Source organism: Carassius carassius, chromosome 25, assembly GCF_963082965.1.
Source record: "Carassius carassius chromosome 25, fCarCar2.1, whole genome shotgun sequence".
NCBI lineage: Eukaryota > Metazoa > Chordata > Actinopteri > Cypriniformes > Cyprinidae > Carassius > Carassius carassius.
The window spans coordinates 23,462,611-23,490,162 of NC_081779.1; the positions used below are offsets into that span (position 1 = coordinate 23,462,611).

At 40.1% G+C, this 27,552-nt stretch overlaps 1 protein-coding gene and 1 long non-coding RNA gene across 2 annotated transcripts; both read left to right on the forward strand.

The window, feature by feature from the left end:
* The first annotated feature begins 10 nt into the window (after window positions 1–10).
* Window positions 11–27,439, forward strand: LOC132104447 (asparagine synthetase [glutamine-hydrolyzing]-like). Its single transcript, XM_059509924.1, has 12 exons — window positions 11–107; window positions 16,900–17,155; window positions 18,275–18,512; window positions 18,624–18,809; window positions 19,595–19,696; window positions 19,795–19,922; window positions 20,701–20,827; window positions 21,754–21,860; window positions 22,588–22,688; window positions 22,801–22,882; window positions 26,466–26,621; window positions 26,704–27,439. The coding sequence occupies exons 2-12, from the start codon at window positions 16,907–16,909 to the stop codon at window positions 26,920–26,922; spliced, it is 1,695 nt and encodes a 564-aa protein (XP_059365907.1). The 5' UTR covers window positions 11–107; window positions 16,900–16,906; the 3' UTR covers window positions 26,923–27,439.
* Window positions 2,088–2,917, forward strand: LOC132104761 (uncharacterized). The gene is made up of 3 exons (XR_009423593.1): window positions 2,088–2,167; window positions 2,351–2,443; window positions 2,527–2,917. It is a non-coding gene; the product is annotated as an uncharacterized LOC132104761 (long non-coding RNA).
* Window positions 27,440–27,552: the final 113 nt, after the last annotated feature.

Below are 27,552 nucleotides of genomic sequence, written 5' to 3' on the forward strand. Positions count from 1 at the left end.
TGGGTAACACCCCACGTATGTTTCATCATCAGACGCCGAGCTTCGTCGAGGAAGAAACGGTACCTCTCTCACCTCCAGCAATATAGACCAAATCAAACATTTTACAGGTATTATTACTAGTTATGTGTGATATTTACTTTTTTTTATTGTTTATTTAATATCAATTTCTTTGTGAACATGCTTCAGCCAGCTATCTGTCAGCAGTGTCAAATGACAACATCTGTTCCTGCCATATGCTTTACAGCTGCACTTCGTGTACTTTCATGCAATATCCTAACAGCTTAACATATATATTACAAATACTGCTGCATTTATAAAAGTCGAGTGATGCTGCAAGGTTATGAAGACTGTGAGGTTTTAAGGCCAGCCATGTGAGGGCAGGTTTGACCGGCCAGATAGCTTCTATTATTTGCAGGATAAATGCATTCATTATTTACAGGTAACAAGCGTTTATGATAATACTAAACACTCTTGCTGATGCAACTACGGTAATTCACTCAAGCTGCCACTGCTAATCAGCAGCTAACAATGACAGCTGTACGGTGTACATTTTAGGACATCAAGACCTCAATCATCAAATGAAAAGGCGTCATGCTTCAGACTAAAAGGCTACAGTCATCGGACAAAACGGCATCGCGCCTCTGACTGAAAAGCTTCAGGTCTCCGGAAAAACGACGTCAGATGTCAGGTCTCATACAATTAACGTTAGGTATCAGACGAAACGGACTCAGGCAAAAAGTCATCAGACTAAACGGACTCGGACAAAAAGTCATCAGACTAAAAGGACTCGGACAAAAAGTCTTCAGACGAAACGGACTCTGACAAAAAGTCATCAGACTAAACGGACTCAGGTGGAATATAGCGTTGCCCCGCCCCATGTGACGTCACACGCACGCCGTTCACTGGAAGTGGTATATCATGGTTGATTGATGGCAAAAGAAGGTAAGCAGCGTTTGATATTTTATATTTTAACAGTTTTATCCAAATGTTATATAGGGAAGAGAACATGCTTTTCGAGAGTCTTGTGTGCACGTTTAGAAAGTTAGTTAGCCATATAGCAACTAGCGAGCTTTTATTTTGGCCAAGTAGTAAAGTTACCCTTACGAAAAATAACCATGGTTTTACTATCAAAAACCAAAAACAAACAAAAAACAAATGGTCGATATAGTTAAATCATGGTATCCACAGATTAACATGGTTTTGCTACTAACCATAGTTTAACCATGGTGTTTGTAGTAAAACTGTAGTTATACAAATGGTACGTTAGTCATTACACTACAAAAAAACGTTACTACACTTTTACTATAATAAAACCACAATGCATTATATATAGAAAAACTTTGTTGTTTCATCTCATAAATAATCATAACAATTATACGTATAAAACTTACTTATTTGTGGCTGTAACTTTTATGAGTATGATTATGTATAACACACAATAAACACCATGCTAAATCCACATGATTTATAATGGTTTATAAGTCTTATATCTTGACATTATTTATTTAAAATATATACAGTATCTTACTATCTTATTGATATTACAATAAATTTGGTTAAAATCAAAAGTATTACATATTACACATTCATCTGATCAGATTTTGGATATGATTGCTGTTTAAGGAAAAATACTATTTTTATTTTCATTATTATTGTTGTAGTTATTTATAGTGGTATTTGCCTGCTTTGAGTAAAGTAAAAAAACAACAATGCCAAGATATGAGACTTGTATTATATCTAAGGGAAACAATCTGTAAGTTAAGTGGATGAATTATATTCATTGCGTATTATAAATCATAATCTTAAATGCTATAACCACAAATAGGTAAATTATACTTACATTATAACACATTAAAACTGTTGTTATGATTACTCATGAGATGATATGACATATTACAAAGTTTTTTTTATAATACATTATGCATTCATTATAATGCCATAAGAATACTCTTATAATTTGTTTTAAATACGGGCTTCATAGGAAGTGTTACCGTTAAGTTTAATCGATAATGTACTTCTTCACTGATGTTATACAATATTCTTGTACAAATGAAAAAAAAAAAATGTTAACAGCATCTAATGCTTTTATCTTGCAGTGAAACGCATCTAAGAAGATGAATAAAATCAAGTTAGCCACAGAGATGGCATCGTCCAAGAGCACAGGCATGTATTTTTCTTTTCTGCATTGGTAAGAACACTATTAACTCAAAGAAAGTATATGTAAACATTTAAACATCATAGACTAATAATGAACAAGAGTGCCGATTAAGTAACAAATATATAAATGAAAACCACCCAAGATCAGTAAACGATCTTTAACTATTACTGTATTTTTTTTATATTAAGGGAGTTCATCCAGAGGCAGTGAGTGAACTGTGTGTCCTGAAACCAGAATCAGTTGGGAAGAATGGAATCAATTCTACCCCATAAAAGGCTTACACAGGTAATTCACAACTCTGTTTGTCTGTGTGCGCACAGGTATAGCTTAATGTCTTCACGACTCATCATTTGTGTTCATTTCTTTAGGTCCCCTTCCAGATGCTGATGTCTTGGCTTCTGGTGCAAAACTAAGTCAGATTAATCCCAAGCCTTTGCTGCCACACATACTTGAGGGCATGTCAAAAGTAGAGTTGTACCTCTTGGCAGTCCACTTTCATACCAATGTCCCCCTATAGCTGCAGGTGTTCCTGATGTTAATTTTCCTTCACGACCTGTGCTTGGTTTTCAGTTTGGCTGTAATTTTAAAATAGTCCAAACGGACGAGTGCATGATCCATCTGAAACATTCCAGTTTGGACTAGTGGAGGTAAAAAGCGCCTCTGCTGAAAACATTGCTCAGGTTCCATTTATGAAAATTCAAAGAGGACTAGCCAAACTTAAAGAGACCCATAAGTACTACTGGCAGGTACAAGGTCAGACTGCAGACACTGGTCTACTCTGGTGTGACTTTGTGACTGACACAAAATCAGATCTCACAATACAGATGAGCTGGCGACATGATGCCTTCATAGCATCAATGAAAATACTATTATAACGTTTACCTGGATGTGTATCTTTCAGTGGTATGAATGGACAGATTCTGTTCATATTATAGTATGAACCTAAGATTTATTTTTACATTCATAGTAAATATATACTTTATGTAGTTGAGTAGTATGTAGCATATTTTGTAGTAGATCTTTTGTAACATATTAGATACATCACAAATTATAACAATAAATATATATTGTACTTGCTATTAATTAGAAATATGTACATACCGAGGTGAATACTTTGTTTTGTATTAAATCTTCTGTAATGTATATGATATGCATATTATTTTACTAGTTGTGTATATTTACATTTGATACATTGTATGATATAACAAATAAGATTTTTTCATGAGTTAATATAAAAATACTTTTCATTGTCAACTATTTCATTGTGTCTGTCAAATTATTTTCAGGGACATTTTATTTAAATAATTTCATTATACAAAATATTAAATTTACATTACAATAAAAAAAAGTAAAAACACATTTAATGATGGTAGGTATTAAAGGTATGCACTGCAACTAACTGAAAAGGTAAAAAAAAATTAATAAATAAAAAACTACTACCAAATGTTAACACTGTAACACTACTATTGTAACAATCACAGTCATTCTTAAAAATCTAATGTACTAATATACATTCACTGCTCAAGAAACATCGGTCCCTGATAATAAACCATAAAACAGCAATTATGCCAGATCTGATTAATTCTTCCTGACAAGGTGAGTGGCACAACAGAATCCCAGATGTGTATTTCCTTGACCCTTCTAATCCCCCTTTCCACCAGAAGTCTGAGGCGTGCAGTGGCCTGTGTTTTTTCACAGTCCTGTTTACTGAACTGCTTGGCACATTTGAAAGATGGAAGGATCCGTCTAGCACCAACACTGGAGAGCATATTTTCAATAGTGAACCCCTTGTCTGCCATAACCACATCTCCACTGCACCACACAGAGCTACCCCAACCAGACCTTTGAATGTGGTAGTGCACTTACAGGTCCTTCTCAAAAAATGTGCATATTGTGATAAAGTTCATTATTTTCCATAATGTAATGATAAAAATTAAACTTTCATATATTTTAGATTCATTGCACACCAACTGAAATATTTCAGGTCTTTTATTGTTTTAATACTGATGATTTTGGCATACAGCTCATGAAAACCCAAAATGCCTGTCTCAAAAAATTAGCATATTTCATCCGACCAATAAAAGAAAAGTGTTTTTAATACAAAAAAAAGTCAACCTTCAAATAATTATGCTATGCACTCAAGACTTGGTCGGCAATCCTTTTGCAGAAATGACTGCTTCAATGCAGCGTGGCATGGAGGCAATCAGCCTGTGGCACTGCTGAGGTGTTATGGAGGCCCAGGATGTTTCGATAGCGGCCTTAAGCTCATCCAGAGTGTTGGGTCTTGCGTCTCTCAACTTTCTCTTCACAATATCCCACAGATTCTCTATGGGGTTCAGGTCAGGAGAGTTGGCAGGCCAATTGAGCACAGTAATACCATGGTCAGTAAACCATTTACCAGTGGTTTTGGCACTGTGAGCAGGTGCCAGGTCGTGCTGAAAAAATGAAATCTTCATGAAGTGCTCCAAAATCTCCTGATAGCTAGCTGCATTGACCCTGCCCTTGATAAAACACAGTGGACCAACACCAGCATCTGACATGGCACCCCAGACCATCACTGACTGTGGGTACTTGACACTGGACTTCAGGTATTTTGGCATTTCCTTCTCCCCAGTCTTCCTCCAGACTCCGGCACCTTGATTTCCGAATGACATGCAAAATTTGTCCAAAAGTCCAGTGCTGCTTCTCTGTAGCCCAGGTCAGGCGCTTCTGCCGCTGTTTCTGGTTCAAAAGTGGCTTGACCTGGGGAATGCGGCACCTGTAGCCCATTTCCTGCACACGCCTGTGCACGGTGGCTCTGGATGTTTCTACTCCAGACTCAGTCCACTGCTTCCGCAGGTCCCCCAAGGTCTGGAATCGGTCCTTCTCCACAATCTTCCTCAGGGTCCGGTCACCTCTTCTCGCCACACTTTTTCCTTCCCACAGACTTCCCACTGAGGTGCCTTGATACAGCACTCTGGGAACAGCCTATTCGTTCAGAAATTTCTTTCTGTGTCTTACCCTCTCGCTTGAGGGTGTCAATGATGGCCTTCTGGACAGCAGTCAGGTCAGCAGTCTTACCCATGATTGCGGTTTTGAGTAATGAACCAGGCTGGGAGTTTTTAAAAGCCTCAGGAATCTTTTGCAGGTGTTAATTAGTTGATTCAGATGATTAGGTTAATAGCTTGTTTAGAGAACCTTTTCATGATATGCTAATTTTTTGAGATAGGAATTTTGGGTTTTCATGAGCTGTATGCCAAAATCATCAGTATTAAAACAATAAAAGACCTGAAATATTTCAGTTGGTGTGCAATGAATCTAAAATATATGAAAGTTTAATCATTACATTATGGAAAATAATGAACTTTATCATAATATGCTAATTTTTTGAGAAGGACCTGTATAACTTCAGAGTGGAGTTTCAGTGATGTAGGGCTTTCACAGCAGATTTCTGTACAGTCCAGGATGACATGCAGGTTTGGATTGAACAAATGGTAATTCTCTGGCATTGAGGAGCTTATTTGTTGCTTGGACATCTAAATGGGTACTGGATTCAGGTAATGGTCCTGCTCAGCATGGTCACACTTACCCAGAAAATGTCAGCGATAACTTGATTGACTGAAACAAACAAATATATATTTAATTATAAGACAGAACCATTGTTTTTACAAAATCATTTTATTCAACAACTGGTGTTAGACTCATACAGGTATGTTATAATTAGACCAAGATTTCAATGTAATAGCTTAAAAGAATTCGCTTTACCCAGACGTAAAGTGACCATGGTTTTATTATATTAAAAGTGTAGTAACATGTTTTTTTGGGGTAATGATTAACGTACCATTTGTATAACTACAGTTTTACTACAAACACCATGGTTAAACTATGGTTAGTGTAGCAAAACCATGTTAATCTGTGGATACCATGATTTAACTTTATCGACCATTTGTTTTTTGTTTTGTTTTTTTAAAGTAAAACCATGGTTATTTTTCGTAAGGGTAATTTTACTACTTGTCCAAAATAAAAGCTCGCTAGTTGCAATATGGCTAACTAACTTTTTAAACGTGCACACAAGACTCGAAAATCATGTTCTCTTCCCTATTTAACCTAATTACTGTAACATTTGAATAAAACTGTTAAAATATAAAATATCAGACGCTGCTTACCTCCTTTTGCCATCAATCAACCATGATATACCACTTCCTGTGAACGGCGTGCGTGTTACGTCACATGGGGTGGAGCAACGCTATATTCCACCTGAGTCTGTTTCGTCTTATGACATTTTGTCCGGGTCCGTTTCGTCTGATGACTTTTTGCCTGAGTCCGTTTCGTCTGACGACTTTTTGTCTGAGTCCGTTTAGTCTGATGACTTTTTGTCTGAGTCCGTTTAGTCTGATGACTTTTTGTCTGAGTCCGTTTAGTCTGATGACTTTTTGTCTGAGTCCGTTTAGTCTGATGACTTTTTGCCTGAGTCCGTTTCGTCTGATGACTTTTTGTCCGAGTCCGTTTAGTCTGATGACTTTTTGCCTGAGTCCGTTTCGTCTGATGACTTTTTGTCTGAGTCCGTTTAGTCTGATGACTTTTTGCCTGAGTCCGTTTCGTCTGATGACTTTTTGTCTGAGTCCGTTTCGTCTGATGACTTTTTGTCCGAGTCCGTTTAGTCTGATGACTTTTTGCCTGAGTCCGTTTCGTCTGATGACTTTTTGTCTGAGTCCGTTTCGTCTGATGACTTTTTGTCCGAGTCCGTTTAGTCTGATGACTTTTTGTCTGAGTCCGTTTCGTCTGATGACTTTTTGTCCGAGTCCGTTTAGTCTGATGACTTTTTGCCTGAGTCCGTTTCGTCTGATACCTAACGTTAATTGTATGAGACCTGACACCTGACGTCGTTTTTCCTGAGACCTGAAGCTTTTCAGTCAGAGGCGCGATGCCGTTTTTTCCGATGACTGAAGCCTTTTAGTCTGAGGCATGATGCCTTTTCATTTAATGACTGAGGTCTGAGGATGTCCTAAAATGTACACCGTACAGCTGTTACATTCAAAATCAGGAAGCACAAATAAGACTTATCAGTGGGAAATATGTACACAGTTTTTATTTATTTGTGTTTCTGCATTAATGTTCCGAAAAAAGACTCTTCTCACAGTACAAACGGTGGATTTAACAAAAAATAATCGTTAAAGAACTGTATTTTTTCTAATATTTACAAAGGGCTAAGCTGAACCGTAGGGCTGCAACAAATGATTATTTTGATAATCGATTAATCACTGATTATTTCACCAATTAATCTGTAGGCTTTGTTCTATTATTCTGCTTTTACAATTAGTTAAAATACTGAGTTGCACATATTCTAACTAATAAATAAAACAATGTCATCACTTCAGTTTTGAAGTAAATGTCAAACAATTATATTACTGTTGACCAATTAGTTATTTTTTACAATACAAATAAATATATTTGGCATACAAAATGAGATGACACAGATTTTTTCATTCACCATTTAATCAACTGTATGAAGAAACTATTGACTGACTGAATGATGCATTGTTCTGCCTAATGTCTCCTATATGGAACAAAATAAAGTGTTCATTACATTTTCATTCGCTCTCTTAATACACCTTAGTGTTATAGTAATCAAAACAGTCTTGAGCTAGATCAAGCTTTAGTTTATGCAAACTATAAAAGAGGTGTCAGGGAGGAGACCCAAACTTGTGACCTCTGAGAAGGACTGTACTTAGGGTTGATACAAAATCTTCAATCTCCCCAGGTTGTCCGGTCAGAACAATAATGAGGACGAATTTTACACTCTCATGCCACTCTTTAATGAAACAGTTTGACATAGACGATGTGAGTTTTGTCCATGGTTTTGTTCATGGTTTCTAAATAAAACAGAAAATCAAAGTGGACTCATGAATAATAAGTATTCATCACCATTGTAACATTAAATGCAGTTGAGGTATGAAAAGAAGATTTCTAAATCGCTACAATGGATAGAATATAACAATAAACAATCTCAACAGTGCCAAACATTATACAACTAGTACATATACAAATGGCACATACAATACTATCTTGAATTGCACAGATATAATGATTAAACTGCCTAAACATTATCAAAGAAATGGGAAAGTGTGAAACTATAATGTAGCCTAAATTTGGTTTGGTTATTTAGCTCCAGGAAAACACACATCAATAGGCAATGTAAAGTGTACGGAATCGTACACATACACCATTAATCTAAGCAAGGAAAAGATAACAATATTTACATAGACTCACATTCTCATGGACGCATGAAACAGAACTGAAGAATAAAGATATTTTCTCTAGATATATCGGATCAGGAATGGAGCGAGTGTCTCCGATGAAATTTACATGCATACTGACAACAGTTCGGCGTTGCGCTAGTAGAGACTGTCTGATTGGTGGAGAAAAATAAGGGGGATTGCTGATTGGCCTAACTGTTGCTGGGCACGTGGAAAGTGGAAAGTGAAACTACAGTAAACCAGATAATAACTATAATAACCCAAACATAAGATAAAGTCAGAGCCTTATTAACAGCCGCCCCCAACTTTGGGCAGCAAAGTTGAACACGAGTCAGTCAGGAATGTCTCGAGGAAGTGCAGGCAGCTTGATGAGCTTGGCGACAGGTCTGGTGTAGGATTTGTCTTTGATCTGAATCTGAGCAATACGAATCCTGCCATCCGCTCCAGGGAAAACTTCTGTGACTTTGCCAACAAGCCACAAGGCACGCGGAAGCTGCTGGTCAACAACAAGAACAATATCATCAATACGGATGTCTTCTTGGTCTTGTTGCCATTTGGAGCGGCTCTGGAGGGATGGTAAGTAGTTCCTGATAAAATGGATCCAAAAATGATCCGCTAAGACCTGGCAGTGTCGCCATCTGCGTCGACTGAGGAGCTCTGTACCTGAGTAAACAACCTGCGGAGTAGATGGGTCCAGCCGCCCCATCAGCAGCACATTTGGAGTGATTGGATCTGGGTCTGCCACATCAGAAGAGGTGTAACCAAGCGGTTTGGAGTTGATAATACTCTCAACTTCAGTAAGGATGGTTCTGAGGACCTCTTCGGTGACCGTTTGTGATCCCAGTATGACATGCAGCGCTGACTTGATGGTGCGGATTTCTCGCTCCCAGGAACCCCCAAAATGAGGGGCACTAGGTGGGTTGAAGCGGAAATGGATTTGCTGGCTAGCGAGTTGTGACTGCAGAGCGGGGGCAAGTGAGTTGAAGGCCTCTTGAAGTTCTGAGCTGCCACCTTTAAAGTTTGTACCTTGATCGGACAGCAATTCATGAGGCTTTCCCCGTCTAGAGATGAAACGACGTAGACTCATGAGGAACGAGTCCGTGTCCATGTTGGCCAGCAGATCTAGGTAGACTGCATGTGTGGTGAGACATTTGAATATTATGGCCCATCGCTTCTCATTGCGCCTCCCTATTTTAATGAGGAAAGGACCAAAACAGTCCATGCCAGTTGAGTAGAAAGCTGGATGGTGTAACCTTAGACTGGAAGGCGGGAGGTCAGCCATTTTGGGAATAATGGGTTGGCTACGCCACTTGCGGCACTCTGGACAGTGGTGTTGCTGCTTGCGCACAGCCTCTCTGCCTCGCAAAATCCAGAACCTTCTGCGTAGCTCAGCGAAGACTCTTTCTGGGCCTGGATGTGCAAGCTTGCTGTCGTAATCAGCAATGATCAACTTTGTGATAGGATGATGAGGGTCTAAGACAAAGGGATGCAAAGTGCCTGAGCTGAGATATTCACAGTGTCTTAGTCGGCCCCCGACACGGATTAACTGAGTCTCTGGGTCGTATTCTGGGGCCAAAGTGATAAGCCTACTGCTGGATGGAATGGGCTTTTGGGATGAGATGAGAGCAAACTCCTCTGGAAAACAGTCACTTTGCACTTGTCTGAAGAGAGAGAGTTCAGCTTGTCTGAACGACTCAGCTGTGGGTTTAGAGTCGGTGGCCGCCCCGTGACATGCTCGAGCTGTGGCTTCCAGCAGCTCTGGGAAGCTACTAAACTGGCTAGTGTCGGGTAAAGGTGGATGAGGGGAAGTAGAGATGACACCACAAAACTTGGCTTTGCGCAGCTCTGCTGAATCATCAAGGCATGTAATGTCTGGACAGGAAGACCAGGTTGACTCACTTTCATGAAGGAAGGCAGGTCCAGATCTCCAGCGGCTGTGACTCTGGATCTGTGAGAGGGTCAGTCCGCGAGTTATATCGTCAGCGGGATTCTCACTGGAGTGGACATAGCGCCATGAGCTGCTCTCAGTTAATTCCTGAATATCCGCAACTCTGGCACCGACGAACACCTTGTAACGGCAGGAAGGAGACAGCAACCAAGCCAACACGGTGGTGGAGTCGGTCCAGTAGGTGACGGAGGAGATGGAGACTGTGAGTTCTCGTTTCAGGACTGCACCAAGCTGGGCCCCGAGGTGGGCAGCGCAGAGTTCCAGCCTGGGGATGGACTGCTGGCGGACTGGAGCAACACGGGAACGGGCCGCTAGGAACGCTACCTGGACATCATCAGCGGCGCTGACAGTACGCAGGTAGGCGACCGATCCATAGGCCCTCTCTGATGCATCTGAGAAAATGTGGATGCTCTGGGAGGCCGCTGGGAGGTCGGTATCTGAGTGGACATAACAACGATTAACAGTAACGTTAGAAAGTAATGGAAGTTCACTCACCCACGCCTGCCACAGCTGGAGCAGATCCTCGGGAAGATGAGGATCGTCCCAGTCCCGTTTCTTTCCCCAGAGGCTCTGCACCAGGATTTTGGCCCGAGTGGTGTAGGGAATGAGCAGTCCTAGAGGGTCATATTGTTGAGCTAGGACTCGGTAAATGTTGCGCATTGTGGGCTCAGATTGCTTTGTGTGGCGAAGGCGATAGGTGAGAGTATCTGTTTTGCAGTGCCAGTGCAGCCCTAGGGTCCGTTCTGGGGGATCTGCACCCTCCATTGATAGCCACAGATCTCTGCTCTCGGATTTGAGTTCAGGTGGCAGATGACTGATGATGTCTGGAACGTTGGTGGCCCATTGACGCAGCTCAAAACCACCTGATTGGAGCAGAGTCTGAAGTTTGTGAATGAGCTGCTTTGCTTCTGAGATGGTTGGGAAGCTTTGAAGAAGATTGTCTACATAAAAACAGTTCTCCACTGAAAACCGAGTATCTTCATCATGGCTGCTGTGGTCAATGACGTGCTTTTGGAGGGCAAAGGTCGCGCAGCAGGGACTGCAGGTGGTGCCGAAAGGGAGCACCTGCCACTGGTAGATGTCAGGCTTGTTGCTGCGGTTCATGTCCCTCCAAAGGAAGCGGAGGAAGGGCTGATCATCAGACAGGAGGCGGACCTGATGAAACATGCCCTTAATGTTGCTGCTCACCGCAGTGGGATATTGCCTGAAACGGAGCAGGACACCAAGAATACTGGAACCTAGGGTTGGCCCTGGAAGTAGATGTTCATTCAGGCTGGTGTTTTGGAAGGTGAATGAGCAGTTGAAGACAATGCGGTCTTTTCCATTGTGATGGACCATGTGATGGGGGATATACCACGATTGCCTGCTCTGGTCTTCAGGTGATGTGAGCCTCTTGATGTAACACGAATCCACCAGTTTCTTGATTTCTTGGCTGTATGATGCAGCCTTGACTGGGTCTTTGGCGAGACGACTCTCTGTGCCTCGTAGTTGACTCAGGACAGCTTCTTTTGGGGCACTGAGAGGAGGAAGACCTTCCTTCCAGAGCAGTGGGGTGGCATATCTCTGCACGTTGTCAATGTTAACTCTGACTGTCTTCTCCTCCAACAGTTTGATGGCCGCCTTATCCTGTTTTGACCTGGTGATGAGCCTTTCGCTACGATAGGGAAGAATGTCCATCTCCCATAATCTGGACACGTGATTGAGAAGGTCATTAGAGGAAGTGGGAGTGTTAATAAGGAGACACTGGGGGGTGGACGTCTGGTGCAGCAGGACTTTGGCAGGACCTTGCAGAGTCCAGCCGAGACGAGTTTTCAATGCTGCGGGGCCCCCTGGTGGGCCTAGGTGCACAGGCTCAACTGGAGAGAGAAGATGGGGGTAGTCTGAACCAATGAGGAGAAGTGGCTGCCCTTGGCTGATTGAATGTAGCGGGAGGCCTCTGAGATGACGATACGTTTTCCGTAGGGCCTCAACAGGATGAGAATGCTTGGAAAGACCAAGCTCTACCGCAGTGAAGGCTTTGTGGATGCGAAATTGTTTCTGAGGATGGGCAGATGAGGATATGGAAAATGACACTGACTTTCCGGAAACAGTCTTCACATCTTGACGGATAGTTCTGAGCGCTAAGTCCTCACTCTGTCCCTTGAGATGTAGCTCTTGAGCGGCACTGTGAAGCAAGATGGTGCGTTCAGAGCCATCATCGAGGATGGCATAAGTCTCTAGTCTGCGTTTGCCATTGTGGAGAAGAACTTTGACCATCTTCAGCAATACACAGCTACTCCTGAGGTCTGGATCGAGGTAGTAGGTAGCTGGTTGTCCAGTCGCTGCAGTTGGATGGGCTGATTTGGCTGCGGGAGTGTTGACCTCATGCAGTATATCAAGATGTGTCTGATTACACTGCTGACACTTAGCCTTGAGATAGCATTGAGAAGCAAGGTGACTTCTGCCACATCTCCAGCAGCGCTTGCCAGTTTTGATCCATGACGCTCTCTGATCAGTGGAAAACTTCTTAAACTCTGAACACTGATTGAAGTAATGTTGAATGTCGTCACAAAAGGGGCAATACTTCTTAGGTTTCTCAAGTTTAGTGCTGACGTGAGGTCGAACTTGTGACAGAGACTCAGGTGAATTAGGAGAAGGATCAGAGCCAAGCAAAACTGTGGTAGGGCGTGCACTGGACTTCTGCAACTTGGGCTTGAAGCCCTTCTGATATTCGTCTCGTGGAGACCGTGAATGGTAAGGTTGATAGTCCTCATCCTGAACACGGACCTCGTACTCAAGCCAATTAGAGAAGTGCACCAAGGTAGGTATCGGAGTGCGGATGGGGTCTATGTAACGCTTGAATTGTGCTCTGAGTTCATGCGGCAACTTGGACAGAAGTCGGGAGGTGTGTGACCCGCAATCCAGCTCAGTCTTGCCCTCCTTGCCCAGTTGATCTAACATACCGACCAGAGCTCTGACTTTGAGGCCGAAGATGCGAAAACTTCGACTATCCCCACTTCTGATTGGAGGCTCGGCCAGGACTTCATTGATGCGCTGCAGGGCTAGTTTGTGAGGTTGCCCATACATTTCAGTCAGTGAGGCCATTGTCTTCGAGTAGGGGGTTGGACTATTACAGTAGGAGTCTGCAATGAGGAGCGCATCTTCGAACTTGAGGTGATCAACTAGTATTTGGTATTTGAACCGCTCAGTTGCATCTCTAGGCAAGAGGTTGTCAAGCGCTATCTTGAGGCGGGCAAATTGTCGTGGATCATCATGTGTGAAACATGGAATGTCCGGCTTTGGACCTCTGTATGTCGCCTCCACTGAGTATGTATTGTGAGGGAGAGTATACGGCTCTACATACGCTGGAGTGGAGTGAATCCCTCCCTCATATGAAGGCAAATATGACATCGGAGGCGGCGGAGGAGGTAGTGGCACGTCATCTGGAGGTGGAGGAGGTAGAGGCTCGATCCAGGGAGGAATTGGTACAGCGTCAGGCCAGGGCGGAAGATCATCCACTACTGCTTGAAGATTGCGATTAGGAGTGGATGTTCTCTCAGGAAGTTGATAAGGCATATATGTGGTGGCGCTATCCCCAAACTGAGCAGAATGCCCTGGATCGAGGGGTTGAGGCTGAGGCGCTGATCTCAGGGAGAGAGAATTGAAGAGGATTTGCATATCTCGCCTGAGCTGGTTGTTCTCCTCTTTCATCTCCTGCAAAGCTGACATGACTGCTTCAGAGCTGAGGTTCTGAGATGCAGGTCCAACTGGATCTGGAGTGATGACTGGAGCATGAGGTTGAAAAGCTGCTCCCTCGTTGGAGTGGCCATGGAGTGTGAGAGAAGAAGGATGACGTGGCGGAATATTCACCAGAAAGTCATCGAGGTAGCGAGGCCGACGGATATCATGGCGAGGACGAGTGTGCTCCATTGTAGAGCTGAGGAAACTGAAGATCCGGCTCGAAGGACCATATAAAAGAGGTGTCAGGGAGGAGACCCAAACTTGTGACCTCTGAGAAGGACTGTACTTAGGGTTGATACAAAATCTTCAATCTCCCCAGGTTGTCCGGTCAGAACAATAATGAGGACGAATTTTACACTCTCATGCCACTCTTTAATGAAACAGTTTGACATAGACGATGTGAGTTTTGTCCATGGTTTTGTTCATGGTTTCTAAATAAAACAGAAAATCAAAGTGGACTCATGAATAATAAGTATTCATCACCATTGTAACATTAAATGCAGTTGAGGTATGAAAAGAAGATTTCTAAATCGCTACAATGGATAGAATATAACAATAAACAATCTCAACAGTGCCAAACATTATACAACTAGTACATATACAAATGGCACATACAATACTATCTTGAATTGCACAGATATAATGATTAAACTGCCTAAACATTATCAAAGAAATGGGAAAGTGTGAAACTATAATGTAGCCTAAATTTGGTTTGGTTATTTAGCTCCAGGAAAACACACATCAATAGGCAATGTAAAGTGTACGGAATCGTACACATACACCATTAATCTAAGCAAGGAAAAGATAACAATATTTACATAGACTCATATTCTCATGGACGCATGAAACAGAACTGAAGAATAAAGATATTTTCTCTAGATATATCGGATCAGGAATGGAGCGAGTGTCTCCGATGAAATTTACATGCATACTGACAACAGTTCGGCGTTGCGCTAGTAGAGACTGTCTGATTGGTGGAGAAAAATAAGGGGGATTGCTGATTGGCCTAACTGTTGCTGGGCACGTGGAAAGTGGAAAGTGAAACTACAGTAAACCAGATAATAACTATAATAACCCAAACATAAGATAAAGTCAGAGCCTTATTAACACAAACCAAACTATCACTTTAAAGTAAAGTGAAAGTAAAGTAAAGTAAAGTGTTTTTTTTTTTTTTTGCATTCACTAATAAAAAGATTCTGTCATTAGCTAGCTACACACTGGACTTTATAGCAGAAAATCAAGTTGTAATTCTTACGGAAAGTTTTTAATTTATTTAATGTTTAACACTACAAAGCAGTGTGATTTCAATCAATTTATTGTATAAATCACGATCTAAATAAACGTGACATGGCTGGAGTGCCAGTTGCAGAGCTGGTGCAAAACTGAACAGGCTTGTATTACTGGTATGTCTGTCTGTGGGTACATCACTGCCAGTCTTATGTCAATAACAGTTCGGCAGTTTGTTGAAAGGTCCTGCCCAATTGAGAGATCGCCCAATCATTAAGTGCTTAGTGCATTAGTGCTTCAAGATGGGACAAAAATACAGTGACTGAATCTCCAATGAGCCATCAGATTCTCTGTTCAATGCAAATATAGTGCAATAGTGCTCACCCACTTTTACAGCAGACGGGTTCAGAAGTAAAATCAAAAGTCTTCATGAAAGAATGGTAAGCTTGAACCAAGGCAAACAGCTTCAACTTCAAATCACAACACTATAAAATTTGATTTGAAGCAAAAACATACATGGCAAAATGGACATAAAACCCAAACTGTTAATGGTTTAATGAGGGAAAAGAACTGCAATCCTATGAAGCATTGCAAATGGCAATAAAAAAGAGCGCAAGAAACGGTTTAAAGCTGTTGTTTATGTGTATAAACCAATATATTTTATGTTTATTGCAAAATATGCATATATACACACTAGGGGTGTATTGGTACACACAAGTCCATTCAGGACAGAATGAAAATGCTAATTCACTCTTTGACAGCAGGGGGCTCTTATGGAACAGCAGTGATACCGAGGTGCTTTGGTTGCCGCTGTAAACAAAGCAGCTGCACCTTTAAACCCTACTTTAATATTATATTTGGGAAATGTACATTGTAAAGCACCCCTGCCCAAATTCTGTCCTGGAGGGCCGGTTTCCTGCAGAGTTTAGCTCCAACCCCAGTTAGACACACCTGAACCAGCTAATCATGCTCTTACTAGTCATACTAGAAACTTCCAGGCAGGTGTGTTGAGGCAAGTTGAAGCTAAACTCTGCAGGACACCGGCCCTCCATGACAAGTTTGGGCACCCCTGCTGTACAGCGTCCTTGATACCTGGAAAAGCACTATATAAATAAAACTTTTTATTTGTTTGTTTTTATTCTCTGATTTGTGCAGAATAATGGGTAATGTAGTTTTCTCTGGGAATTCTGCTTTTAAGCAATTATCAAAAAAATAAAATAAAAGTTGGCTCAAACCATCAACTCATCTCACAGCAGCTCTAAGGTTTCATTAAAATCCATTTCCCCTGTGGAGAAAATGAAGGACTTATTTTTACTTCAGAAACCTGACTTTAGCACACTATATTGTCTGTGTTGCTCCCAGTGAAGCACCACATCCAGACTCGAGCCGTAGTGACTTATTTTGAGGCTCTCGTGCAATGAACATTTGTTTTAGTTTTTTTGCTCAAAACAAACGATGAAATCAAAGAATATTGCTAGTACTTCCATTAACATACCATATCCAAAAGTCACGATACTCTGTGATCTTGTCTTCATGTGTGAAAACATTTGGACATGATTACTTTGGTAGTACATTTTATTAATACATTTTATGTTCTTACTAATTCACAGCATCAGAATGTGTGGTATATGGGCCTTGTTTGGTAGTGATGAGTGCCTTGCTGTTCAGTGCACTAATGCCATGAAAATCGCTCATCGCGGTCCAGACGCTTTCCGCTTTGAGAATGTCAACGGTTTCACCAACTGCTGCTTCGGGTTTCACCGCCTCGCTATTGTTGACCAGCTGTATGGCATGCAGCCTCTGCGAGTCAAGAAGTTTCCTTATCTTTGGTTATGTTACAACGGAGAGATATACAACCACATCAGGGTAGGTGCTGAACGTTTTTGATATTTTTGATAGCACCATTTTTCATTCCGAATATATCCATTCATAAACGTTTCTTCCAGTAATGTGCCTGATATGCAGTGCTTAGTAGTCCATTACTGAACATAAATGACATAATGAAAATTGTAGTAATGTAATCTCTTACATTTTTTAGGTAGTGTACGGTTATCACATTGATTTGAAAAGATATATATATTGTGCCATATTGATATAAAATACAAAGATAAATAAATAATTGAATATTACCAATGTTAAAGTAAAAGTTAAAGCAATCAACATAAAGCAATTACTAAAAAAGATTAAATAATTGTTTTACTTATGCTGTGTGGGATTGCACATTTCCGTATAATTACATCCACCTGAATGGCCAGTATGTGTGCAAAGACTTTCAGAACATAAATATGAAATTAAAGCAATAAGCCCCGTGAAATTGTAAATTGCATTGTGCATTGTAAAACCCCCTTAGCTGTTATAAATTCACTGTAAACTGCGGCTTTACAGGGCTTATTGCTTTTATAAAACGGTTATTCCATATACGTAGTAAGGTTTCGCAGAATAAATCGGAACAAATAAAGTGTAATGATATTGATAAAAATTATATTCTTATTAATAAAAATCATATTCGTATTCTTCCACCAAACAATGTAGTTCCTCAGAAACAGCTGTGGTTCCAACAATGTGGTTGCCGAGCAACACACAGAAGTAAACAAAGGTGTACATTTGTAGTGTAATTTACAACAGATCGAACGTGGCTCAACCAATCAGAATCAAGCACCGGAACATTCCGTTTTATAAAGGCCGCAATGCTCTACCAGTTGAGCTACAGGAACACTTTTAAAAAGGACAATTTAAAAGACCTAGATGAATCTAGGAATAATTTCCTGACCGTTTATGTAATCATATAATCAAAAGTAACTCTAGTCTGATTATGAGTATTTCAAAAACTTAATAAAATTGAATTACAAGTTGTTCATATTTGAAACCTGATTAAGTAATCCAGATTACATATAATCGTTTACTACCCAGCACTGCTGATATCAAGATGTCTTATATCCCTTCGTTGTTTAACGTAACCTCTGTGGACCAATCTTTTCTTTATAGCTGAAGAACAAGTTTGAGTTTGAGTATCAGACTAAAGTCGACGGTGAGATCCTTCTGCACCTGTACGATCGCTTTGGAATCAAGGAGATGGCCTCCATGCTGGATGGCGTATTCGCCTTCATCTTGTTGGACACGGCTAACAGGAAGGTTTTCATTGGCAGGGACACGTACGGCGTGAGACCATTGTTCAGACTGCTCACCGACAACGGCTTTCTAGCTGTCTGTTCTGAGGCCAAAGGTATAATGAATTATGTAAAACTAACTGGAATTTTTGCACACTTTGAATACCCTAAATTACAGCTAACGATTTTAACAGCATTATGTTTTAACTTTGATTTGTTCTGAACAGGTTTGGTAGACATCAAAACCTCCATGTCCACTCCTGCAAAGATCACAGCCTTCCTACCGGGCCACTTTGAAGTGTTTGACTTGAAGCTCACTGGAAAAGTGCAGTCTGTTCAGATGGATTGTTTCCACTGCTGCACAGAAGAACCAAAACACGCCGCCTATAACAAACTGGAGAGTCTTGGCACAGGTAGATGTCATATTCATCATCATAAAAGTAGGGTTTTAAGCAGTCTGATAGATCTGTATGAAACAGTATCCGTTTTTCAAAATTGAGATCTGAAAGCTGAATACCTATACCTGAGCTTTGCATTGATGTATTTTTTAGGATATGACACTATTTGGGCGAGATACAACTATTTGGAAATCTGACGGTGCAAAAAAATCAAAATATTGATAAAGTCGCCTTTAAAGTTGTCAGAATGAAATTCGTAGCAATGCATATTACTAATCAAAAATGTATATATTCATAAAAGTTTTGATATATTTAATGTAGGAAATTTACAAAATATTTCCATGGAACATGATCTTTACTTAATATCCTAATTATTTTTTGGCATAAAAGAAAAATCGATAATTTTAACCCATACAATGTTTTTTTGGGCAATTGTACAAATATGTCTCAGTGACTTAAGACTGGTTTTGTGCTCCATGGTCACATTTGGTAAATCCCAACTTTTGGACTGAATTAAATCAGGTTTTGTGAACTGAATAATCTGATTCTTGAAAAGATCCACAAGAATTATTAATTCCCATCATTGCTAATTGTCTAATGAACACACAAGGCCTTTTTCTGGCTTTCAAAAGCTTTGAATATTTGAATGTTGTGGTTTAAATGTTATTCAGCTTTTATTATTATTTTTATTATTATCATCATCATCATTGTCACTTATTATCTGCGGAGCAGATGAATGGGGAAAATTGACTGTACTGTCAGTCTAAACTAAAGAGAATGAGTTTCTTTCTTTTCACCAGGCCTTGAACTGGAGACAGTCAAGAGCAACATTAGGATCCTGTTTGAAGATGCGGTGAAGAAACGCTTGATGGCTCACAGAAGAATCGGTTGCCTCCTCTCAGGTTCCTGTGCTCATTTAGTTCTTTTCTTTGATTTAGTGGATTAGTTACTCTGATTTACTTTCTTACGATCAGCCTGTCCATGATGGTTTTATTTCCAGGTGGTCTCGATTCAAGTCTGGTTGCTGCTACACTTGTGAAACTGGCCAAAGAAGAGCAGCTCCAGTATCCCATTCAGACGTTTTCCATCGGTGCTGAAGACAGTCCAGATGTTGCTGCTGCTCGCAAGGTCAGTCTCACTGAACATCTAGCACTTCGAATGCACTTTAATGCTCAATAGCCTTAACGTCAGATGCATGTTTCGCGAGTTTAGGAAATGTTGAAGCATTTGAGACACAATCCAAGGGATTTTTGTGTGAGATTAGATCTTTGATTTAAACGATTATAATATCTAAAATATTATTAACTTAGTTATAAAGTAGCACATTTTAAATTCATCCATTGGTATAGACCAAAAACGTCATAATATTCATAATATTTTGAACTGATTATCAAACTAGTAAAATAAAAATATTTTAATTAAAAGAGATTTCATTGTGTCCCACATTACAAAAGTGATAACATTCCTTAAAATTATGACATTGACGAGGTGAGACTTATTTGGCTATTTTCAGCATGACAGGAAGATGATTTATCTCATCATGATTTATCTTATGTTTTCTTTTTATTTTTTATACACCGTCTGGATTCATTAAGCTCAACCTGAAGCCTTAAGTTATTGTAAAAAAAAAAAAGATCAAGTAAATTTAATTCATGTGAAATATAAGTTAATCCAAAACTGTTAGAAAATGTCTGTTAAATTGTCAATTAAACTTCAATGTTTATTGATAGAAACGTACAAAATCACGCCCATCAGGGTTTTAAAAGTGTATTTGTACAAAGCTGTGTGTTACAATTTTTGTAACTGTAAATAGTTTTTAAACATTCTCAGTCATTCTGAGGTCGAAGATCAACCTTTTTAAAAGGATGACCACTAGAGAAAGATATGTCAAATATTTGTGTGACAGGTGGCAGCGCACATTGGCAGTGAACACCATGAGGTGAACTTCACACCTGAGGAGGGGATCCGTGCGCTCGAGGACGTCATCATTCACTTGGAAAGCTATGACATCACTACTGTGCGTGCCTCTGTCGGTGAGTACACAAGTTCATCAGACTAAATGGGAAAATAAATAAATTCAACTAATACATTTAAATGGTTAGATGATCAGTTCCTTCATTTAATCAATTTCTTCTTTGAAACACAACGTGAAGTTTTTCTCATTTGCATCTCCACATAACTAGCATGACTCTAGTGGTAGAATTTTTATTATAGTATTAATTTCTTTTAAACATTTGCAAAGTGTCAGTGAAACTATCTTTTTGTCACTGTGCCCATAGACCTGAGCTGGCTGGCTTTAGGGTTTAGTTGATTACCATTCCTCTGTTCTACTCATGTGACCACATGAATTCTCTGGATTAGAGATAATGGGCGTCTGAAACTTGCATCATCAGCATTATACCGCTTAGAAAGTTAGGTTCACACATCTGTTTTCTCTGCTCACTTTCTCTTGGTGTTCTTTCCCTTCATTTGTGTAAAAAGGTAGCTACTAACTTTTTGAAAAAGCAACTTCATTTATATTTGGTGAGAAAAAAGTACCTAAGTTAATGACACACGAATTTACACATTATTAAAACAATGCAGTACTAATTGACATGCCATTAATACAGTATAGAAATTATTCTGCCTTTTCTCTGTGATAAAAATGGAAAACAAAGTGTTTGTAGTATGAACAAATCATGAAATTGCCTTAGGAATATATCCGGAAAGTATATTAGAATAGAAATGATTGGTTATTGTCCAGCAGTGTATTTGATTTCTTAACCGATTAAAATAAGAAATAAGAAAAAAATAAAACTTTTTATTTATTTTTTTTATTTTAAGTTTTACATTTTGACATTTCTGTCACCTTCACTTTCTGAAATGATGGCTTCATACGCACCTTTACCACTAGATGGAAGTAGTGTTTTTCCAAAAAATAAATATAAGGTTGTTCAGTGATATGTTTGTTTTTCTGCAGGCATGTACCTGATATCAAAGTACATTCGTGAGAAGACCGACAGCGTTGTGATTTTCTCAGGTGAAGGTTCAGATGAGCTGACACAAGGGTACATCTACTTTCATAAGGTACATGCTATTGTATGATAGTTTTGTATTATAGTTTAATTTTAAAGTAAATGCAATTAGCTGCAGTTTAGATTGTGTTGTGGGGTGGGAGAGGTTGATCTTTATACGTAATTTTGTAATTACTTCTATTGTCTTTGAACTGTACTGTACTGACAAGTATCTATGTATACTAAAATATACTTTAATGTCTTTTCTTTTTAAACTTGCAATTACACAGTTGTTATTGTTATGTAAGTGCTTTCTGGTGAAATCAAATTAATCTTTTAATTTAATAGGTACATGTAAATATCGATATACTCAAATGACAGTATAAAACTTCAAGTACTTTGTGCTTTAATATGATCCACACATCAAAATAAGTGTACATATTACAGCATGACAGAAGATTATTAAAACAATGATTTTAAATGTACTTTAACACTTAATTCATTATTACAGTGCACTTTTTACTTGTTACTTTGACTTTAATATTATGAATATTATGAAGTCATTAAATAGAACTCTATATTACTGTATTAGACATGAATAGTGTTTATTTTTATCAGTTTTTTAAATATACTTTTAAAATTTGATGCTCACTGTCAGTACAGTTAAGCACAATTATTTTGATCAAACTTCAGTGTTCAGATTATTTGTGTTCAGTTTGTTAGTCTTTACTGTCATGTATTGTTGCTGTATTTTGTGACTGTTGAGCTTTCAGCTGAATGTTTGTTTTCTTTTGAATCAGGCGCCATCACCTAAAGCAGCTGCAGAGGACAGTGTGCGTCTCCTGAAAGAGCTTTATCTGTTTGACGTGCTAAGAGCAGACAGAACCACAGCTGCACATGGGTAAGATTACATGTCCCCTCCCTACTCTCCCATAGAAAATTGGTGATTGGTCATTTTTCACAGTATTTGTCACTGGTAAATTATTTATATATTTATTTTTTGTCTTCATTAGACTGGAGTTGAGAGTGCCTTTCTTGGACCATAGGTTCACCGCATACTACCTCTCTTTGCCTGAAGAGATGAGAGTGCCTAAGGTGGGTTCCCTTTCACTCAGTCACATTCAACATTGCGTCGACACTAACATTGGGAGCCCCAATCACCTCTGAGCATTAAAAAAATGACCAATGTCAATTGGCGAGTGGAATTTGCGTGCCAAGCCACTCCCTGTACTTCAGGGTATATAAGATGGCAGCATGCATACACATTTTTTCTTTGGAGAAAGAGCTTCGTGAGCTCTTTCTCTCTTTCAAATGAAATTTTATGGAGAAACAAAGAAGCCTTCACTTCGCAGGAATTTCTCAGCTGTGTTATACAGTGCATTCAGCAGTGTGTGCCGCGAGCATGCTGTTACCTCTTTGGTGGATGATTCCTGCCTGCACTGTGAGTGCATGTCCATGGCTATGCTGAGGTCGTGTCTCTAATTCATTATGAGGCTTCCATCGAGCTCTACCCAGTCCAGTTCCTCTGTTAATGAAGATCTCGAGGCCACATTGGTTAGGGTCAAGGGAGACCTGAAGATTACGGTCAGGAATGCTCCGTTGGGCCAGCCCCCATGAAAGTCCTGCTCCTCACAGCGTAGCACCATCAAGCTCACGGATGATGGCTCCGGTTTGGCTGTGGTGGATCCAGTGTCTCATTCGGATGTGACTCTCAGCCATGCTTTGGTCCAAAGCCCTTTTTTCCTGAGGTTCATGAAGAGCTCACCAAAACATGGAACATTTACGATCTCTTCCCTCCTCACTAGCGTCGATGGTGTGGTGGCCAAGGGGTACATCAATGTTCCCCAGGTGTAGCATCCGGTTGTGGTGCACCTGTGCCCACAAAACACTGCACCTCCTATCCAAAGCCTAAAAGCTGTTATCAGCCCTGACTGCCAAGGCTTACAGTGCTGCTGGCCAGGCCCCTTCTTCCCTGCACGCCATGACCATCCTGCAAGTACACAAGGCTAAAGTGCTTTAAAATGAAGCTCACGTTGCAGTCCCTGGCTAGCACTCCCCAACCCGTCTCGTAGGCTCATTCAGATGTTTCGACTCGGCTGTGCGATTCAGTTCACCAGGCACCCTCCCAGGTTAATCCCTGCCTATCACAAACGTAAAGATGCCCCTGTCCTGTGTGCAGAGATTGCAGACCTCTTGGTGAAGGATGCAATACAGCTGTTTGTCCATCCAATATGAAATTGTGATTTTACAGTCCTTATTTCAACAAACCCAAGATGAGCAGTGAATTACGACACATCCTGTATCTGATGGTCTTGAATCGGTTCATTCACAGGCTTCCGTTCAAGATGTTGACACAGAAGTGTATTCTTGTATTCATTGGTTTGCAGAGATCAACCTGAAAGACTTTCTTTGATTTTCTTTTGAGGGTCAAGTCGAATCCGTACATCCGTCCTCCCCTTCGGGCTATTCCCTATCTCCCCGCATCTTTACAGAAGTTGCAGAGGGTGTCCTGTCCCCACTTTGGTAGAAGAGCATCCTAGTCCTCAACTATCTCAACAACTGGCTTATATTAGCTAACTCGTGAGATCTGTTGTGCGAGCACAGAGATATGGTGCTTCAGCATCGCAGCCACCTGGGGTTTTGGGTCAACTGGGAAAACGGCAATTTCTCCCCTGTGCAGAGCATATTTTTTCTCGGTATGGCGCTAGACTCGGTCAACATGACAGCACGACTCATGAATGAGCATGCTCAGTCAGTGCTGAACTGCCTGAATTCATTCAGGGGGGAAACGGCGGTTCCTCTAAAACAATTTCAGAGGATCCTGATGCATATTGCATCCACAGCCTCAGTTACATGCTTTGGGTTCTTATAAATGTGATTGGCATCACATTTATTTATAAAAAAAAGCAGGCAAAAGCATACACATCAATCTAAACTGGGTGCTTGACCAAAAAACAAGCAGAAAAATATTTGAATGTAAAGTCAACACCAAAGCTCCAAAGGTATCAAAAATGTATTGTTTAAAACCTATCGCATAGCGTATGTGAGGTTTCGGGCACGCAGGCTCTTCATCAATCAAATGAACAACACTGATTTACCAATCTTTATAGGCCTACCTCCAAGTAATTAAAGGGTCACATGACCCTACAACATTATCATGAAAATATCACAACAATAACATGTTAAACAAGGAGAAAGACAAAGAAAAAAAATAGAATAAAATAAAAAACAATATACATAAAACCAAACAAAGGCCCCATTTACACTGCATGGTTCAAGTGACCCAAATCCGATTTTTTTCCTCTCATGTGGCACAGATCGGATATGACCGGTGAACGTGTTAGCAGGAAAAAACCCCATGGATTCCGATGTTCTCAGATCGGATTCAGGCTTCATTCATATGTGGTACTAAATCGGATATGAATCGGATTTGTGCATTTGCGTGTGCCATGTAAGCAGACAAATCAGATATTCCCCAGGAAATGCAAGTCGTACGTCATTAAAAAAGTGACGTCAACTCAGGTGGACACCACTAACTGAGATCACATGACTTATTATAGGCGCGAAATTCACCCAGGCTGCAACAAGGGCTCCTCTTTTTATCTCCGCCGTACGAGACCAACGTTTTGCTGATTTTTTTGTTGACTTTTCAAAATATTGTGGAAAGCAAAACACTGTATAATTATAGTTGCATCTGCATCCATTGTATTTGTGCTGTTTTACTTCCTTTTCCGGGTCAGAACGTCTACGTTTGGTAGTTTCAGCAGTGTATAGTGTAAGTGCAAAAATTGGATATGGGACACTTTTAAAAAATTATGTAAGCGGGTCGTCAAAAAAATCGGATATAGTCAGAAAATCGGATTTGGGCATCAAGTCCTGCAGTGTAAATGCAGCCATATAAACCTATGCAAAATATAAATCTTAATGTATTAATCAATAACATCAATAAATACCTACCTATGTACATAAATAATAACCACAAAACATTTAATGTATAATTAAAATGTCCTGTATTTTAAAGAAATGGACGAATGTCAAAATCCTCATTCCATCCTCAAAATCCTCAATCCATATCACATTTTTATCACAATTACGCCTTCTCCCCAGCTAACGTCCTTGAACAGACCCTGTGCAAGATCAGGGAGGACGAAGAGCGGGTCCTGTTGGTTGTGCCGTATTGGCCCATCTGGACCTGGGTTCCTTCCAGCAGGAAAAGATGAAGCGTAGGCTGTCACCCTCCCCTTTGAAAGTATGTCTCTACCATTGCGGCGCATCACAGTGGAAGGATGGAAGATCCTTGAGGAAGCACGACCTGACCGCCAGGTTTCTGAGAGGCAAGAGGAGATTTAAATCCTCCCAGATCACACCTTGTTCCCTCTTGGGATCTCTCTGTGATGCCTCAGGCTTTTATGGCTCATGAAGTATGATGTAGTGAGAATATAGAGTTCAAAAAACTTTTAATTCAGTGGCCCAAACTGAGCAAAATATGCAATTTGGTGCAGTTGCTTTTATTACATGGAGGCCTTATGTGAAATGTGTTTATCAGATATGATGCAGTAGGCATTATACTGTAGAAAATTAATATAAGCAGTAGTTATTGGTGTGCCTTGTATTTTTGCATTCTTTTTCAAAAGGAGTGGTTTCTGTAACCAGATTGAATAACTTTTGATTGGAGCAGGATGGTGTGGAGAAGCATCTCTTGAGGGAATCGTTTAAAGGGTTGAACCTTATCCCAGATGAGATTCTCTGGAGGAGGAAGGAGGCCTTCAGTGACGGTATGACGTCCATGAAGAAATCCTGGTACACCAGCCTGCAGGAGCACGTCGAGTCTGTGGTACTGCACTTTTGCACATGACACAGTGATTTAAAGCCTATTCCCTGTCATCTCGTCCTTTAATTTTTCTTTTCTCTTTCAGGTGAATGACTCTCAGTTGGAGGCGGCTAAGACGTGGTTCCCTAGCAAAACTCCCACAACCAAAGAGGGCTACTTCATAAGGCAGATCTTCGAGAAGCATTACCCAGGCCGATGTGAGTGGACGCCACATTACTGGATGCCCCGCTGGATCAAGGCCACGGACCCCTCGGCCAGAACCCTGTCCATTTACAAGCCAGATAAAGACCAGTTATCACATTAACCAGACCACATCAAGCTTCAGACCTTGCCTAGACAGTACACTGACTACTGCATACATGTGTGCCAGTTCAAATATTACCATAATATCATTTTTGCCACACTTTTCTCTGTGCAGTTTACTAAAGATTATTGGTTTGTTTAGTCTTTCCTAAAGATAATTGAGTCTATTTTAGGAAAGCTCTTTAAAGATTGGAATGAAACCATATCTCCAGCTCATGCAATACTTTTCAAAAGATATAAATTGAGTTCTCAATTACACTCATATATTCTTTTTTTCTTCTTCTTCTTTTTATGGAGCTTAAATGTATAACTAAGCAACCCAAAACAAGTGTGTTAGTGTAGTTTGTTGGTTTGAAGGAATCCCTTAAAAAATGGCACAGTAACCATTGTTTCTTCTAAAATAGTTTTGTTACTTCAGTTAAACTGATAACTTAATATTAATTAAACAAAAGAAATTCAAGCCAAAGGTACAGAAAGCTTCTTACACTGTTTGAAGGAGATTATATTAATTTATCATCTTACATACGTTGTACATCTTACAACAAGCAGAGGTGGGTAGAGTAAAAGTAAAAGTACTTATAGAAATATTTACTCAAGTAAAAGTAAAAGTACTAGTCTGAATAGTTACTTG

Excerpts from the sequence above, each read along its gene's own strand:
- LOC132104447 (XM_059509924.1), top strand. The coding sequence starts at position 16,907 with ATGTGTGGTATATGGGCCTTGTTTGGTAGTGATGAGTGCCTTGCTGTT. Across the intron at positions 18,810-19,594 it reads ACTGGAGAGTCTTGGCACAG|GCCTTGAACTGGAGACAGTC; the intron begins GTAGATGTCATA and ends TCTTTTCACCAG. Across the intron at positions 22,689-22,800 it reads AGAACCACAGCTGCACATGG|ACTGGAGTTGAGAGTGCCTT; the intron begins GTAAGATTACAT and ends TGTCTTCATTAG.